Consider the following 17,040-nt stretch of genomic DNA (forward strand, 5'->3'; position numbering starts at 1 on the left):
CTGGCGGGAACGGACTTGCGTGCTGACCTGTAGCTGCCACATTCACTCATGTATGATTCTATGCTGGAAATGTTACGTGCCTGTTACGTTTTTATTATGTTCACAGGTCACAAGTCATAGTGTAATAGTCTATGACCATTTGTAAAAGTTAGACATGTAGAAATGCCACTGTAATTCCTTACTCACAAATGGTAATTCCCTCTCTTTTCTTCCCTTCTCTCTGTAGTGTCAAAACATTGGATAACCAATCCTGCTACAGACTCTATAGCTACATCTTGAAGTAGGAATTAAGACGGTTACACAATGAAAAGCCCTAAGCGGCAGAAATGACCTGAGAACAACCAGGTCTCTGATCTGGGCTACAGTTCAAAAGTAACATGCTGAAGGGAACCACCTTTAGTAATAAGAATATAATTTGCTGTTACCGCAGCAGATGTTTATTTAATTGTAGCTGTAAATCATTAAATTTTCAGTTTTCTGCTACAGATAGCTCATCACTTCAAGTAACACTTGAATATATTATGCATCAACCCTCATCGAACTGGTACTAAAAACACATTAAAACACTATGAAAATGTATCTGGAAATGCTGAGTGCTTTCATTCCAAGTCTTGTATTTTTCATGACTAAAATAACAAGATCCCATCCAGTAGAGGGCAAGGCTTACTTTCAGTCATACTATCTCCATGACTCATGTCACTTCTTCCACTGCAGGTATGGACACACATGCAGACCGGCAGCAAGAGCTCTTGTTTGCAGCAGGCAGCTAGCCATGCTTACCTAGCCCGCCTACTCTTCTCTGCTCTTCCTTTTAACCTGAACATTGGCCACAACTTCCAGGACTTCACAGGACTTTCAAGGACCCCTTGTCCCTTTTTGAACTAGACTATCCTGCGGGGAAACATGGGGGAAAGACGGACACGCTCCTTTCACATGACGTGCCACATGCAACGTGACTATGGCAGTAGTCTGGGGAGCTCCTTCATGAGATGTGGCCCCAATGGATACGCCAGTACGAGCCTCAGCCTCAGCCTGGACCAGGACTTGGATGCTGACCCTGCAGCCCCCACCACTACTACAACTGCTGCCCCGCAGGCTCCTACAGCTGACAGAAGCCACTACTCTCCTGTTTCACTGGAACTGGACCCCACAGCGGTGAATAATGGATCAGGCATCCCCTGCTGTCCCCCAGCGGACAAAAAAGACCCAGCGCTGCTCAGCCAGCCCTCTGTCACCTCTGTCCCACCACCTCTCCCTCGTTCGAGCTGGCTGCATCATCAAAAAGAATTCCGCCACCCTTACATGAAGACTAGCATGCAGGGGAATGTTTACAACTTCCTAGAGAGACCTGCTGGACTGAAATGCTTCCTCTACCACTTCCTCGTGTGAGTACCTCTCTGGGTGCGATACTGATACTGTTTTCAGTACATACTACAGGTCAGTTTGGCAGCAGTGGAGAATGAGCAAGACGTACTTAAAGATGATCACAGAGGCTGACAAGCATGTAATAGGCTCAAAAGGCTGAGTTGTAAAAAGAAATATAAGTAGGAGCACCAAGATAAAACAATGTCCCCAGACACAATGCAAAAAGAAGTCTGAAGTAAAAACAGAAACAAAAACTTTATCGAGATGTTTCTTTAATCTACAAACTTTGGTTGACCCAACCACAATGAGACATTATTACGCAAATTGAGTGTAAAAACTTTGATATCAGTGCTAAAAGCTGTGTAAAATTCAGTAAGCAGACAACTTTGAGCTGCAGGTCTGTGCAGTGTCTCTTGGTTAGTCTTCAGTCACCAGTCCCTCGGTGTCTCCAGTCCCTCTCTTGTTAATTACATCTAGTGCTGCTCCTTCCAGTATTAGGTTCTGGTTCCCAGTAACAAAAGGAGTGGTGTCTGTGGCCTGCCTGCTGTCTGCGGTTGTTTTAAGATAGCCCACCAGAAGCAGGTCAGTGTAATCTGGTCAACCACACCTCTGGCCCTGATGAGCTTCGTCTATTCTGTTCTATCTTAACTGACAACAAATCAGGAACCTCATGCATGAAACATGGGATGTGCCTCCTAGATGCTGCTAACATGACCTGCCAGAGGAGCACACTGTGACCTACAGTTAAAACACAGCTTATATAAATCATTTTTACAACTCAGGAGCACTGTCTGTCCTTTATTGGTGTTAAACTGCTCAGACTGTGATGACGCTGGAGTGTTTAAGCGCTGTGTAGTTTAGTTAGTTTAGTGTTTAGTAAGTTTGAAAGAGAGCCAGCTGCTGAATTTGGATTTCTTACTATTCTTACCACCTGTTCATCAAGTTGTGGAATATTTTATACATATACATACATCTACATTAGCAAAATATTATAGTAATTTGCAAGTTTCATTTGACTCCATTCTACTGTAATATCCTGGTAAGTAAATGAAAGATGTAGCATTAGAACTTTAAATTAAGTTTCTCAAATAATCTGAAATGGTTAAAACATAGAAATCTTATTAATTGTATCATACAAATTTATTTGTGGCTAATAGTTAATAGCTGATAGTTTGTGATATCAAAATGATAATGGCAACAGTGTTTCCCCTATAATTGTACAGGCCCGGCCAACGGGAACCCCCGCCAGGCCAAAAAATGTTTTTAATGCCAAATATCCTTTCTGTCATTGCCTGGGAAACTTTTGTTAGTGTAGCTCCTTTTAAGGTATAGGGCAGTGCGTAGTGTGTGTGCGTATCGAGTGAGCGGTTGAATGAGTACGAGTGGGCAGAAAAGTGACGTGACTGTGAGCGGAGCAGAGGAAAATGTTAGCACTGAGTTGTGAATCTGGCAGTAAATGTACAGTACAGACTCCAGTGTGTCAGTTAATAAAATGCTACAGCTTCTCAAGACCAGGGAAAGTCACGTCTGTTGTTTCCCCAACTGCTGGAAAAGTGGGGGGTTAGCTCTGAAGTTAACAACAATGGGTTAGCCTAACCTGATAACGCTTAACAGAGAAACGGAGAACGGAGAAATGCGTACACCCACCCAACCCCCCCCCCAGAAGCCGCTTTCACCACCACAAAGGAGTCAACCTAGGGGAAACACAGGGCAAAGCAAAAGTATCTCTAATCCTTGTTAAATCTATCCGGTGCTGGTTTAGACTTTCATTTAAATCTGTTTTAGTACAGTAGATTCAAAGTGTAAAAGAACAGTTTTATCACAGTATGTTTACAAATCTTCCAAATGGATGTGTGGGATGAACAGGATGATGATGGAAAGAAGAAAGAAAAAAAACTCTAAACAACATTTACAGTACATTTGTCTGTGCCAAACAATTTGCAGCGTCGCCAAAAGTGCTCTGTGTCATTGGGCTTAACTTTTTCCAAAAAATAAAACTCTTAGAAATCAATTTGACCAAGAATACCCTCTGACCATGCCACAAAAGAATCTCCTATCTTCTCTGAAGTATCCCACAATTCAGTCCCAGATGTCACATTAAGCTTTGAGCCCATGGATTTAGATCAGATTAGATGAAAATATGAATGATAAAGTTGAATTGAAAGGCTTCCTCTAAACTGTGTTTACATTCAACTGACACATTATTTTCATGACTTACACATTGAGTCAAATAAAATAAAATTTCCCTCAGAAAAAGCAAGCTTCATAAGGACTCCCCATTTTTGGTTGATGCTACAGAGTTCTGTGTTTTTATGCTTTATCTAGTGTCATACTGCATCTATATGGTCACAGCGAATAATATTTCATTAGATCATTAATTGGCTGAAAGGCAGACAGTATATAAACCATGTTGTGTCTAAGTAAACCTGCACGCAGCACAGATAAACCAGAGTACAGATGCTGTATATTTGTGTCCTGAGGGTCAAATGACTCCCAACACATTTGGTCAATTGACCTTCATCAAGGTCACATGGTGAGCAGTCTGAAGTAAAAGCAACACTATGGATGAAACAACAAACCACATATTTTGACCAACACAAAAGACAGTTGAGCTGTATAAATAACATCACATTAACCACTAGACCGTAGTAGTAGTTGTAAGTAGTAGTAGTAGTAAGTTTCCACTGTTTTTTTCACAGTAGTTGACTATTCATTATTGTATAAGTAATTACAGAACAAGCTGTATAATGCAGGTTCATAAGGGACAGACTGCTTCATTCATAATTGTTACCATCAGTAAAGGTAAATGTTTAAACTTAATTTTTGAGTTGTGCTTTATATGGGTCATTAGTTTCATGCCATGATAAGAAAAAGACTTACATATGTAGGTATGACTGTAAGAGAGCAGTGTGACACTTTTTCATCCTGTTTGCTTTTGCATTGCACGGTCAAGTGAAGTCACTTTATTTAAAGAGCACATTTAAAAACAGCATATTTTGACACAGACTTATTTATGCATGAACTTCTGCTTTTGTCTGTTAAGAGGAGTAAAATAGTACGTCTTTTATTGTCATGCGTTGAAAATTTATTTTCTCAAAAATTACAGTTAAGGGTGAACTACTAAAAGTAAATCATCAGTGTATCGTTTCCAAGAAATACTGTAATGGAAAGAGGGGGTTACTTTGAGCACCATTTAGCACATGGTCGTTACTGTTTCCGCCTACTTGTTCACAGCATTTGAAGCAGCATCTCACTTTTGGGTCATGACTCAGCAGTTTGGCAGCTCTGGCCAGAAAATAACCAGGATTACAGTTTTTCGACCTCCTATGCTTCTGGCAACAAGCTTAATGTTTTCAACCTCTGAGTCCTGTTCCTCCCAAATCATTCATCATCCAAACATATTTATCCCCCTCTACAGTACTTAAGCTCAGTTGCCTTCAAATTACCCAATCATTTAAACATAGTCTTGGCCTAATGTTTAGCCATTACAAATAGCAGGTGCGCCTATTACTGCACTTTCCAGTTCTGTCTGTGTGAAATTGTGCCTGAAGAGAGGTAGAATTTGTCTGTCTCATTAAAATATTCCCTTTGTCAGTCAAAGATGGATGGAAACACCGGGGAGATTCTCTCCTTTACTGTATGTTTGTGTGTTTTGTGTGCCCTGCATTGATGATAATCTCTCCCAGCAGTAATTGAGGCTCTAATGTTCTCCCTTCACAGAGGAGAGAGAACCCGAGCCTGTCCTTCATTTAATATTAAACCCTTCTGACTGATCCCCGCTGACACTCCTTTAAGTAACTCTTACTTGTCGATGGCTATCGCTGGTGGCCATCTATTCTCCTGGCCTCTTTAGAGATTGGCAGGGGGAGAAGGGATGCACAAAGGGCCGTATGCAGCACTCATGACAGCCCTAATAGGTCTGCTCTAATAGGCCTGCTCACACACACACACAAACAACACACACACACACACACATGCGCAGGTGGTTGCTTAATTCATCACTGCCCCCTTATCATCCTGAAGCCAGGATCAGCAACATTTCCACAACTGCCAGCAATGCAGCACACGCAAACACAGTACATGCTCACGTGCAGGTGCAGGCAAACATCTATCCAAACACACACACACACACACACATAACACAGATGTGCTAATGTGGTGGGATTGCACAATACAGTGAAGGGAAATACACAAACATATTGGATCATACAGGCTTATATATAAATCTGAAATGCACTCATCAACACTCCCATCTGGCTGTTTCAGAACATCTGTCCAGTCAACAGGTATCATAATAGGGTAACTAAAGGTTAGACATTTGACACAGATCGATGCATTTACAATATACACATACTTTATGTGCATTGAATCTGTGTGTATTGATTAACAAACATAGACATTGGCCTTCTCTGTAACATTTTGACCAATATCTGTTCCTGAAAGATGGTATAGATCCAAAAAGTTTTTAGTAGAAGGCAAGTCAATTTTATTTATTAGTATCACAATTCATAAATATTACATTCTGTTCACATACAACACCTGTTATCCTTCCTCAATTCAGATCTGGAAACCCCTCCAAAAGACTTTTAACGGGGGTAAAAAAAAAAAAAAAGGGAAGTAACCTCATGAAGAGCAACAGAGGAAGGATCCCTCTTCCATAATGGACTGGCATACAATAGATGTTGTGTACAGAAACTCAAGCACACCATTCACACAGAGGAAGAATAGACAAGATGTGAGGCAGAATCTCCTGGAGGATTAAGATCCAGATCCAAATGTCTGGAAATAAGGCAAAGACAGCCAAGGGAGAGAGAGAGAGAGAGAGAGAGAGAGAGAGAGAGGCTCCAGTGTTGAGTAAAGTTGCGTGAACTCTTTTGAAAAGCTCATTTGAAATCCAAACAGATAAAGATTGGCATGGTGACAACTCTCATTGTTTGGCTGAAGGGGCATATTTAGCCTCTCATATTTCATTATTCTTTTCCTTTATTTATATCTTTGCAGATAAGTGCTTTATAAAAACATTATTATTATTTGATGAAGGCTTCAGTTACAAAAAATGAATTAAAAATTAATGAAATTTAAGCAGTCACAGTTTCAGGTTTTGCAGGCTTTATGTAGAAATTGCCAGGAGGCATCCTTCTTTGAAAACATTGAACGATTAATTTATATGATATTTAACAAAATGTTATGACAAATTTGTCTAATCCTAGAGTAGACAGACAGGAACACAGACATACACGCGCATGCCACGCTAATGATGACAGAGTAGTCAGAGTGGGTAAAAATCCCTTGGACTCGAGACAGCATACGTGGACATGTGTCCTAAAAGAGTCTTATGCAATGGCTTGCAGACTCACCAGCACAGAGACAACCTGGAGCAATGATCCCCTTCACGTTTGGGCCACTCCCTCCGAGTCTTTTACATAACCAAATGGAATAAACATGTATGTCCTCATGATTCCTAAATGCCCTTCTCAGTCTGCACGCAGATTACAACCAACCTCTTGGTTCTCTCATCTACAAACTCTTAACAGTTCAGTTTCTTAAAACATATTGCAATACAGAAGTAAATGCAGTTGAGATAAAAGTGTTTGAGCTGAAACGGTAGGAGAAGGAGAGCTTAGTCTACTCACTATTGATAAAAGTCATTTGACTTTTCATTATCTATTACGATTACTATTTTTATTTTTAAATATGAAAGGTCATTTTGACGATAACATCATTACAGCACAACCAGTTAGCAGTGGAGAAGCATTGCACCTGTTTATCCTCATGAAAATACAGCTGGTCAGATATTATCTGGAATACTTGGTTCTGTTGTGTGTTTTTATATCTGGACAGATTATTAAAATGACTATAGTGTATCCTCAGCCTCCAGGCTTTACCATCCATCAATGTGGAATGGGCAGAAAGGAAACCTTGCTGGATATCTGCTTACAAGAGATTACTTATGAATCAAGTGTACTGTATGGGTCACTTCCATTTCTCAGTAGCAAGTTATGTGCTCATTGAAATATCTTTAATGCTATTGCTTTTGAAGTTGAAGACTTTGGCCTCTGAATGACATGTCCAACATTCGAAAAAGTGACAGAGCAGCATTAAAATAAATTATGTTCCTTTTTTAAAGACTAGCTAGCAACTTAAGGAGTAAAACTGTCCTGTGATTTAAAAAAAAAATTCACTGTTAATGTGCATAAAATGTACCCACTAGTGTATTTGCCAGCTCTCCCACTTTAGCTTTCAAGCTAAGCGAACAGACTTGTTCCTATGTATTTTAAAGACACTGAATGATTAATTTCCCTTATTTTCCTGACTGGATCCATTGAACTCTATTGTGTGGTGCACTATAGAAAAACAGCACGCGCTGTGTACAATTTATTGTCAAGATGTTCAGTTCAAATGTAGAGTCAAAGGAATACCTTTATTTATTTAAATGTCTTCCCACCAATGGTTTGCCTATCAACTCTTTAAAAAACTGCAAAGACTCATCACTTATCAACCCGCCAAAAGGTATAAATTAACCCATACCTAACCAGCTCAACACCTTAGTGAAGCATTTATGACATAGAATGTACAGCATTTTTCCACAAATCCTCTCTAACATGACTATTTGACTCCCAAGCATGTAATTTATACCCTCAGGTAAACATTGAGTGTATGGATTATAAGCCTTAGCATTGCTACTTGTGCCTTGTGCTGTGTTGTTGTTAGCACAGGTGTTTAAACTTACAAAGTAGCACCTACAATAATTATATTCTAATACCTAACAATGACAGTTAAATCTACAACTGAATGTAATTTATAAGCGGATAGTAATACACTTTTTAGTAATGCACAGCTTCTCTTGTTGCTAACTTATACATGTTGAAGTTAATGGTAATGAATTACCATTCACTATTGTGTGATACCCCTTCCAACATTTGCTTTTTTCATTCATCTTGCCCTCGAACCTGTAAGGAGATTTACATCTATTTTCCAAGTATATGGTGGACAAGATGATAACTAAGCCAGGATGGAATATCCATGTTTGTGGCTGGTGGCTGATGTGGTGTAATCCACCCTAAGCTCTTCCATGGATGGGGGGGGGGGGGGGTAAGTAAAGAGGGTTGTGGAGGGCTGCTCTGTCTTTGACCATGCTATGATGGCCAGGGCAATTGGCGTGCTCCTGTGTTCTAGTTTGTGCTTGTTTAGGTCACAAATCCTTTCTTCGTGTCATGTTGAAGAGCCAGTCTCCGAAGAGTGAGGTGTTTAAATCCAAGAAACAGAAAAAAACAATTTCTATTTTTTATGTAAACAATATGGGAGGTCAGGCAGCCAACTCACTCAACTTACACTTGGCTCTGACCTCGTCAGTTCCCAAAAGCATACACCAAACATGTGGAGATTGTGGTGTGACAATAATGGACTTACTACTAGGGGAACTCCCTAAATGTCAGTTGGTTGATGGTTTTGTACCCTGCCATCAATACCAAGTCAATGAATCAGAGCATATGGGTGGATGCTGGGGCAGAGGTGAGGCTTATGAAATGCATTATGAACAGCAACAGTAATGACACCAACAGCATAGGTTAATATGATCAGCGGCTAAAACTCATTGCATATGTTGTTGCCGAATGCTAACAAAATAATGTTTTTTGGTTGATATCACCAGGTGTTCAAATTTTACTTACCAGTACATTAGTGCCCATTTTAGCATAGATATGGACAAAACCGCAGGAAGCTGTTTTAACTTTTCTGGAAAACTGATGAAAGAATCAGTTTATGATAAAGACAAATATGCTGTAGAAACATGGGTGATACAGTTCAATAAGGAGAGATCAGTTGGAAGTGTATTATGACATTTATTGACATTAGAGACAAAGATTTTTGACAATCAATGTGAAGCATCTTCATAAAGGCCCCTATGAAGACAGGAGATAGGACAGGATCCCCCTAGAGTCTAGACACTGGTGCTGGTGGAGTGGAGCCAGAAGATGGTTGATGGAAACATTTGGACGAGTCTCTCTGGATATCATGGAGGTCATGGTGGTGATGGGGAAGAGGTGGGTTATGTAATAATAGATCTGATCTGAATGGCAGACTTGCAGCAATGTTTAAAGGACCCCATCTGGAGACTGATTGATTCAATTAATTACATTGTTTATTAATCCTAAACATTTGCTGGCCACAACTTCCTAAACTTGAAATTTGCTTGCCACTAATTCAAACTACTGTAAATACTAAAATGGAGTATTTTAACCTTTTATTACCCAATGTGTGCTACCTGTCAACTGACACAAAAAAATCTTAAATGTCTTTATATTTATAGCATAGCATTATGTTTGTATAGCATTATGTTTCTTTTACTTGCACTGTTAAAGGATTGGTTCACAATTTTTCAATCTTTTTTCAGTCTTTTTTCAGTCTTAAAACAACAGTCAGGTGTCCATTTGAACATTGAAAGAAGTTTTCTTCACTGTTATCATCCCTCCTGTTCATACTGGCGATTAAAAGATCCTCCTCAAATGTACTTTCAATGTAAGTGATGGTGGCCAAAATCCAAAGTGTGGATAAAAGTTTATCTGAAGCTTATATGAGGCTTCAGCAGTCTGAGTTAGTCATATCAAGTGAATATCTGCAACATCTACAGTCTTTTAGCATAAAGTTCCCTCTTTGTGTTTCCTCAGATAGTGTTTCCCTGTTGAACTGTGACAAAAAGAGGGACTTTGGCACTAGAACAACTGTAACATTGAAAGATATGTGCTTGATTTGACTAATTTGGACGGCTGAAGCTTCATATTAGCTTCAGAAAAACTTTTAAATACATTTTTGCACAGATGGAGGACTGTGGATTTTGGCCCCCATCACTTACATTGTACATGCATTATGAAGGGATCTTCTAATAGCCAGTATAAACAGAGGGAATTATTATGGCAAGAAAAACCTATTACAGTGTTCATTTGGGTACCTGACTATTGTTTTAGACAGACTTGAAAAATTGTGAACCCATCCTTTAACACACAGAGTTTTCAACTGGTAGGGTGTGTGTGTGTGTGTGTGTGTAATCCAGTCTGTGGTGTGGGCATATTGTATAAAGTGTGTTATTAATGCGCATGCATGAATCTGTAAGTATGAACATTTCCCATTTGTATCACCCAAACCTTTGAGACCACGTCGTCCCCTCTGTCGTTATTTACATGTAGGTAATGTTTTCTAAGCCTGACTTAGTTTCACAGTTGATTGAGTAGAGGGTTTGGTGTGGCTCAACATTGTACTTATTTTAGTGAATCTGGACGGATCTGCAGTCAATAATACTCGCTAAAGCCCCAGCTGTTTTGTTTTAATCAGATCCCAGGGGTTTTGGCCTGGCAAAATAAGGTTGACTAATGGCTATGAGTGACCCAGTCCTGTCCCCAGCACCTCCCTGGGCCGGCAATGCAGTAAGCTTTAGCGTATGACATTGAGCATCGTGCCTTGAGATAACTTCTGTTGTGATTTGGTGCTATATAAATAAATTAAAAATAAATTGACGTGAGGAAAATGCTAACTCATTCAGTTTAGCTACTAGGTGTATCCAGCCTAGCAAAAATACAGCACTTAAATTAAACTGCAGTCAAGTTTTTGGGAGTGGACTTCATCAGGGCTGTGTGTGTGCTGTAATGTTTTCTTTAATCTTGGGGGCTTTTTGTCGGTCAAGAGACATTGTTGGTAAACTCAAAGCCATTATAACTTCAAGTATGGGAGTTTTCTTGGCATGTTTTAATGCACTGACTTCCTGCTATTTTGAAGAACAGCACATATTGTGAACCAGTCTAATAAACTCCAATTTAATAGTGGTCTTACTGACTTGGAAATAAAAAGGTAATTTCAATTTCTCATTCTGATGATCTTAATTCTCAGTATGTATGAGCTATAGATGTCACCCACCTTTTTTGTTTTTGCCCCTGATTCACATCAATTTAGTTAAATTACATTTTAATGGTTACATTAAAATACATTATAGTTTTTTTTTTCTTAAGCTGCTGTCTCCTACACCAAGAATGAACCTCATTTCAGCTCAACAGTTTAGATGTCTAACAGCTGAATAGTTCTGTGTCAGGAAAATATCACAACTTTCTTTTAATGGTTTCCTACACTATTTTGTATGATGTCTCGTAGTGTTTTGAGAGAGGAATGTTAGTGTGGATATTTTGTGGCAGGAAGGTTTGGACAGCCTGCTGTGATTCCCAGCATGAGCAAAAGCTTTTAACCAACAGCGGCACTTTAGAGGTGTGGTACACCTGAGAAATGTCACTGAAATTGAATCAATGTGACCCTGTTTTTTAACACAAAGAAGCTCTGCTCGCTGTCATTCCCAGCACTCCTCTCTCCAACTCTGACTCACGTTTCCACCGTTGTCTTCCTGCAACAACTCAACTCTTCTCCTTGAGTGAGATTTGGCGAGACACAAAAACGAACAGAATGGATCAAGTGAAAGGCAAAGAAAAATACACTGTTGTCAGACACTTATAATAACAATCTGAGCCTTTCGGTGGCAAAAACAAGCACTTTTAGTAGACGTACAATTGAGTGCGGCGTGCAATTGAGTCTGGCAGGTGTATATGGTTTGGTCAAGTGGTGTTGCCGTACCTAGCTGTCCAAGATGGCAGACCCACTTGCGCATCTGTGACTCACATCCCCGGTTCCTGTAGTGACAGGCGGAATATGTTTCTCAGCTGGATTTGTTTCCTGGATTACAGATTTTAGACCATGGTCGCAGTGCTGTAACTATGTAGGCTGCACAATAACATGGCTATTAACAAATAATTTTTATAAAACAATATTACAATTGAAATACTAAAATTGCTATTAAAATAGCCTATTTAATTCAAGCTCACTTGGACCACTTGGAAGTTGCTTCTGGGCTGGATGTGACCCGCAGACCACCCGTTGAATAGGCTGGGCATAGGACATGCCCAATATGCATGTATGAAGACTGCATACATTTACAGGTATTGCCTACATGTGTGGTTCCATGTTTTGCTTCATCCTTATGAACTTGCTTGAAAAATGCATTTTGCCCCTTTCAAGCCTATCAAAGTTGGAAAAAATGTTATGATGATCTTGAGGCATTGTGAGTTTTATTTCATAATATTTTAATGCTTTTCTAACGAATTGCCTTAAAGCCAAAATTGGTTACAGCCATGTGCTGGATGGCTCGTCCAGTGTATTTTGATATTTATCCTGCTGGTAGTACTGTATGTGGAATCCCAGCACTCTATCATCCTTTCAAACAAATGTTGTAGTCTCATGCGTTTAAGGAAAACATGTAGATTACATGACCTCGTCAATGACCTGCATGACTATGACATCATATTTATGCTTATCCCAATAAGATTATCTCAGTTCAACACAAAGGAAATGGGTTTTGAGTTGACTTTACCTGCCCTCTTTGTTTGGTCTTTCCTTTCGAAGAGGCTGGTAATGCCTCTGCATGAGAGCCTGGCAACAGTGTTATAATACACATCCTCATTTTCATTGGCCGGATGCTACACAGATCTCCTTAGTGAATGTAGGACACGCAATATTGCTATGGTACAGTCAAGTCATAATGGTAATTATCTACATATTGCAGTTCCCTTTTGTGACTTGTCTATAAGTATACTGTGGCAGATTTGGGGATTTCTTGAGAATTTTATTTTCATACCTGAGCAGGAGGTTTTTTAGGTGCCAGTAGTATTCAACAATTTAGTCAGAGATACTTACAGTATTGTGAGAAAATGACTAGAGCTGCAATGATTAGTTGATTAATTAATTGCTGATTAATATTGAAAATATTTGTTAGTTGCAGACCTAGAATTGACTCGTTACTTCATATGGTTATACAGTTTGATTTGGTAGAAAAGACCCAAAATCCAAAGAATTCAGAAAGGGCTGTAAACAGACATTAACAATAGATATTTGTGATGTAAACTACACCAAAAATGTTTTAACATGTAAAACAGAAGAGATTGGTTTGATGATGAAGCTGCAGCAAGCAATATTTGCATGAAGATAATAACACTGAAAACAATACTTCTTAAACTGAATATCCTGCTCATGTACACAAAAGCCATTGAGTCAAGTTAAGTAATATTATCCTTCATTTCTTGACTTCTCAGTCACTTGAAATCAAAAATTTAAATTGAAGAAAAGGACTGCTTTTAGAGCCTTGTATTTATGCAACCCAGTCTCACATGAAAATGTGTAATAGCTTCGTTGGTCCAAAAAGCAAAACATATTAGTTTCACAGTAATGGCTCTAAAATTGTACAATGCCTATGTTTTTTTTGGCCTGTTCTCTTTTATTGGTCTGCGTCCACGTCATGTGACTGTCAAGTTTCCCTCTGTAGATATATCTTTTTACAACCCTATTTACAACCCTAAACCGGAAGAACTTCAACTGTGGTTATGATTTGTATCAAGCTGTGTAGTGCGGCTCTAGGGAATTAGTATATTAGGAATATTAGTTTTTCCTAGAATTGAATGCTTAGAATTAAATACCGAATTGAGAGTACACTGAGGAGTTTAAGGGGATGGTGAACACATTTTGTAATCAGATTTTAAATATCTAAATGTTAAATAGGTAAAAATTAATTTTAACCATATTTTACCCATATCTGACAGCGCCCCCAGTTGTTGATACTCACATAATAGCTGAGGTCAAGAGCTCTCTGTAACAGTTGATCCCATGTTTGTAACCTTTTTTGAATTATAAGCCTTCAAATATGCACCAAGGTCAAGGTTCAAAGATCAGTATTTCAAAGCAGGAGCCATGTAGACTCTTCATACTGACATATGTTACTCTCCAGGTCGAGACCTTTCCAACAATCTATTTGGTTTAGCTCTACGACAAAGTTTTAATTTTCTCATTTCATGGACACAAGCCATTCCAGGCCTAGTTTCAGAGAGCACGTTGAATGCCTAATATATAAAATGAAATGTTATTTTATTTTTTAATTTTTTAGTGGAAACAGTAACCAAATTGAGTCACCTTCAGAGATAACAATACTGCTTACAATCCATGGCATTACTACAGGCTTGGAGGAAGGCCTGAAGTGCTTGGGTTAGGGTTAGGGCTGAATAGATCAACCTGTTATCATTCCCAGGTTGTCAAATACTGACACATGCATAGGTTACTATTTACACAACCCTGGAGATTTTTTTGTATCTTTATGATTCTTGGTTTTGGGATTTTATGTTAGCATGACATAGTCCATTCAATCAGAATCTGTATGTTTTATTAGCCAATGCAAGCATACAAAGAATGGGTCTTTGCTCCCAAAAAACAAAAACAGAAGAATAAAAATAGACAAAAGTAAGGTAATAATAATAACAATAATGATAATAATGAAATAAAGAAAGTAATAAATAATAAAATAAAATAAAAATAATAATATTAAAGTTCTCTTTATACATCCATGGTTTTCGCAAATGGAAACTTGACAGTCATGTGATGTGGACGCAGGCCAATAGAAAAGAATAGGCCAAAAAAAAAAACACGTTGACATTTCACAATTGTAGAGCCGTTAACGTGAAACTAATGTGTTTTGCGCTGTGGACCAACGCATTTATTACACATTTTGATGTGAGACTGGGTTGGCTTATGACTGCTTTAGCTGATTCATGCCCCATTTGCGTGACCCATCCTGTTCCTGTTTGACTTTACATAGTGTTAAATCATTTGCTTTTAGTGAAAATGTACTGTACACCCCACAGAGGGATGGATTGGCTCTAAGCCAGGTTTTTAGTTGTCATACACATCTCAAATCCTTCACTCCCATATGTCGTAGAGACACACCAAGGGGTGTGTCTCTAGAGAGCTGTAAGGGGTGGTGAGAGCTACATGTGAAATCTCATTGGCTACCTCAACTCCCATCTCAACTTCTTGAGGCACATTTCACATTTTTCACTTCAAAACATTTCTTTTTGAGCCTGTGCCTGTGGTCCTAGTCATGGGGAGCAAAGAGATGACCTAACCAAAATAGCATCTTCGATCTCGGTGTCTCGCCTTGGTTACCCCAGTCAAAATGGCATGTACGCAACACAGCAACAAATTGGAGGGGATGATGTCACCTCTGCTCACCCTGTTCTTGATGACTCGCTTCTTCATAGGTCCAAGAATACACTCAGAACATTATGCTTCAATGCTTTTGCATCTTGCATGCTTTTGTGTTTTTAACAGAATGCAAGAGAGGGAGTAAGGGATCTGTTTGTGTGTGTGTGTGTGTGTGTGTGTGTGTGTGTGTGTGTGTGTGTGTGTATGGGGTGAGCAGTAATCCTCATAGAGTAAAATCACTGTCCCATCTGCCCAATGTGTCATAGTCTGTGTGTAAGGGGAATCCTCCTTTAGGAGTCTTACCTTCCATCACCCCACGTTTTGCTGCTTTATGCTCATCCTACGACCTGACGGACCAGAAATGAGCATGATCTTTTAATTACAGAAAATATAAAACCTTTTTCTTTAAATTAACTGGAGGAACATGTGAGTATCCATTATGCAGGTGTGTCTCAAAGGGGTGTTTGATTTACTAACATGTCTTTTTTGGGGTTATTCATTTCAAAATATCCAAATCAGACCGATACTATTGGGGGCCTCCATCCATTATTTTCAGTGGGAGTATATTTCTGCATTATTTTGTAAGTTGCATGAATAATAATAAACAACAGACACTTACATAACCCTTCCGGCATATGGCGTTTAATCCAGCTTGTAGTACACAACATCAGAATGCACCCACTGCTGTTTGTTTTTTAAAGTGAGCTTGATCATGATGGTGGTGCATGCAAACACTCATAGTATGCCATGTAAAAGCACTTAAAACATGTGGATTATTTCTGGGATCATTAAAACACACAACTGATTGTGCTCTTAATCCTGTAGGGTCTAGAAAAAGGCCAAGCAAAGCTCCTCCTGAGCCTCTTGAAAAATTTAGGATGAGTAAAAGTTGGAAATGTCCCAAGTGAAAGTTATAGCTACCCATTATAAAACCTTTTAATCAAAGTTTTAAAGTATGTTGAATTAAGTACACCAAAGTATTAAAAGAAAATGCAAGCAATGCTTCATTTAAAAAAACAAACAAACACTAAGATCAGAAATTAATCTTAAGGAATCCAGTGAAGAAATAAAATGTAATAAGAAAAATAATTTTGAGGCACCGCAAACAATGTAGACATAACAATAAAAAATAAAGAATCTCAGATTTTAAAACACTCATAAAATGTTTATGGTATTTTTAGGACTTGGTATTATTATGGTGTATATGGTGTAAATCATGGAATTCATGGTTGGTGAGTTATCTATGCCATAATCAGCATGCATATTTTCTATTTCACTTTTTAATTTTTTCCTTTCTTTACTTCCCCTCTGCTATATTATTACTCTTTTGATGTCGTCAATCTGTTGATTTGCAATTTTTTAAAAATAATCCGTTAAACATTTCAGTCATTTTTCAAGTAAAAATGCCAAACATTTGCTGTTTTTGATATCTGTAATGTGAGGATTTGCCCAATCTATGATTTCCTTCTAATCTATGATAGTAAACTGAATATCTTTGGGTTTTGGACTTTTGGTCAGACAAAACAAGCAAATTAAACTTGTCACATTGGGCTTTGGGAAGATATAAGGTGCATTTTCACTTTTGCTCTCTTCCTTCACTCTCACTTTAATCCACATTTG

The 17,040-nt window shown here is 38.7% G+C and overlaps 1 protein-coding gene across 4 annotated transcripts in view; it reads left to right on the plus strand.

Annotated features, from left to right (window-relative positions):
• Positions 1-17,040, plus strand: part of kcnq1.2 (potassium voltage-gated channel, KQT-like subfamily, member 1.2) — a 183,844-nt gene that overhangs the window by 1,647 nt on the left and 165,157 nt on the right. For all 4 annotated transcript variants that reach the window (XM_044356354.1, XM_044356356.1, XM_044356355.1 and 1 more), the window contains exon 2: positions 715-1,385. In XM_044356354.1, the coding sequence (XP_044212289.1) occupies positions 904-1,385 (482 nt within the window). In that variant the 5' untranslated portion in view covers positions 715-903. The remainder of the gene's footprint in view (positions 1-714; positions 1,386-17,040) is intronic.

Source organism: Thunnus albacares, chromosome 7 (assembly GCF_914725855.1).
Source record: "Thunnus albacares chromosome 7, fThuAlb1.1, whole genome shotgun sequence".
NCBI lineage: Eukaryota > Metazoa > Chordata > Actinopteri > Scombriformes > Scombridae > Thunnus > Thunnus albacares.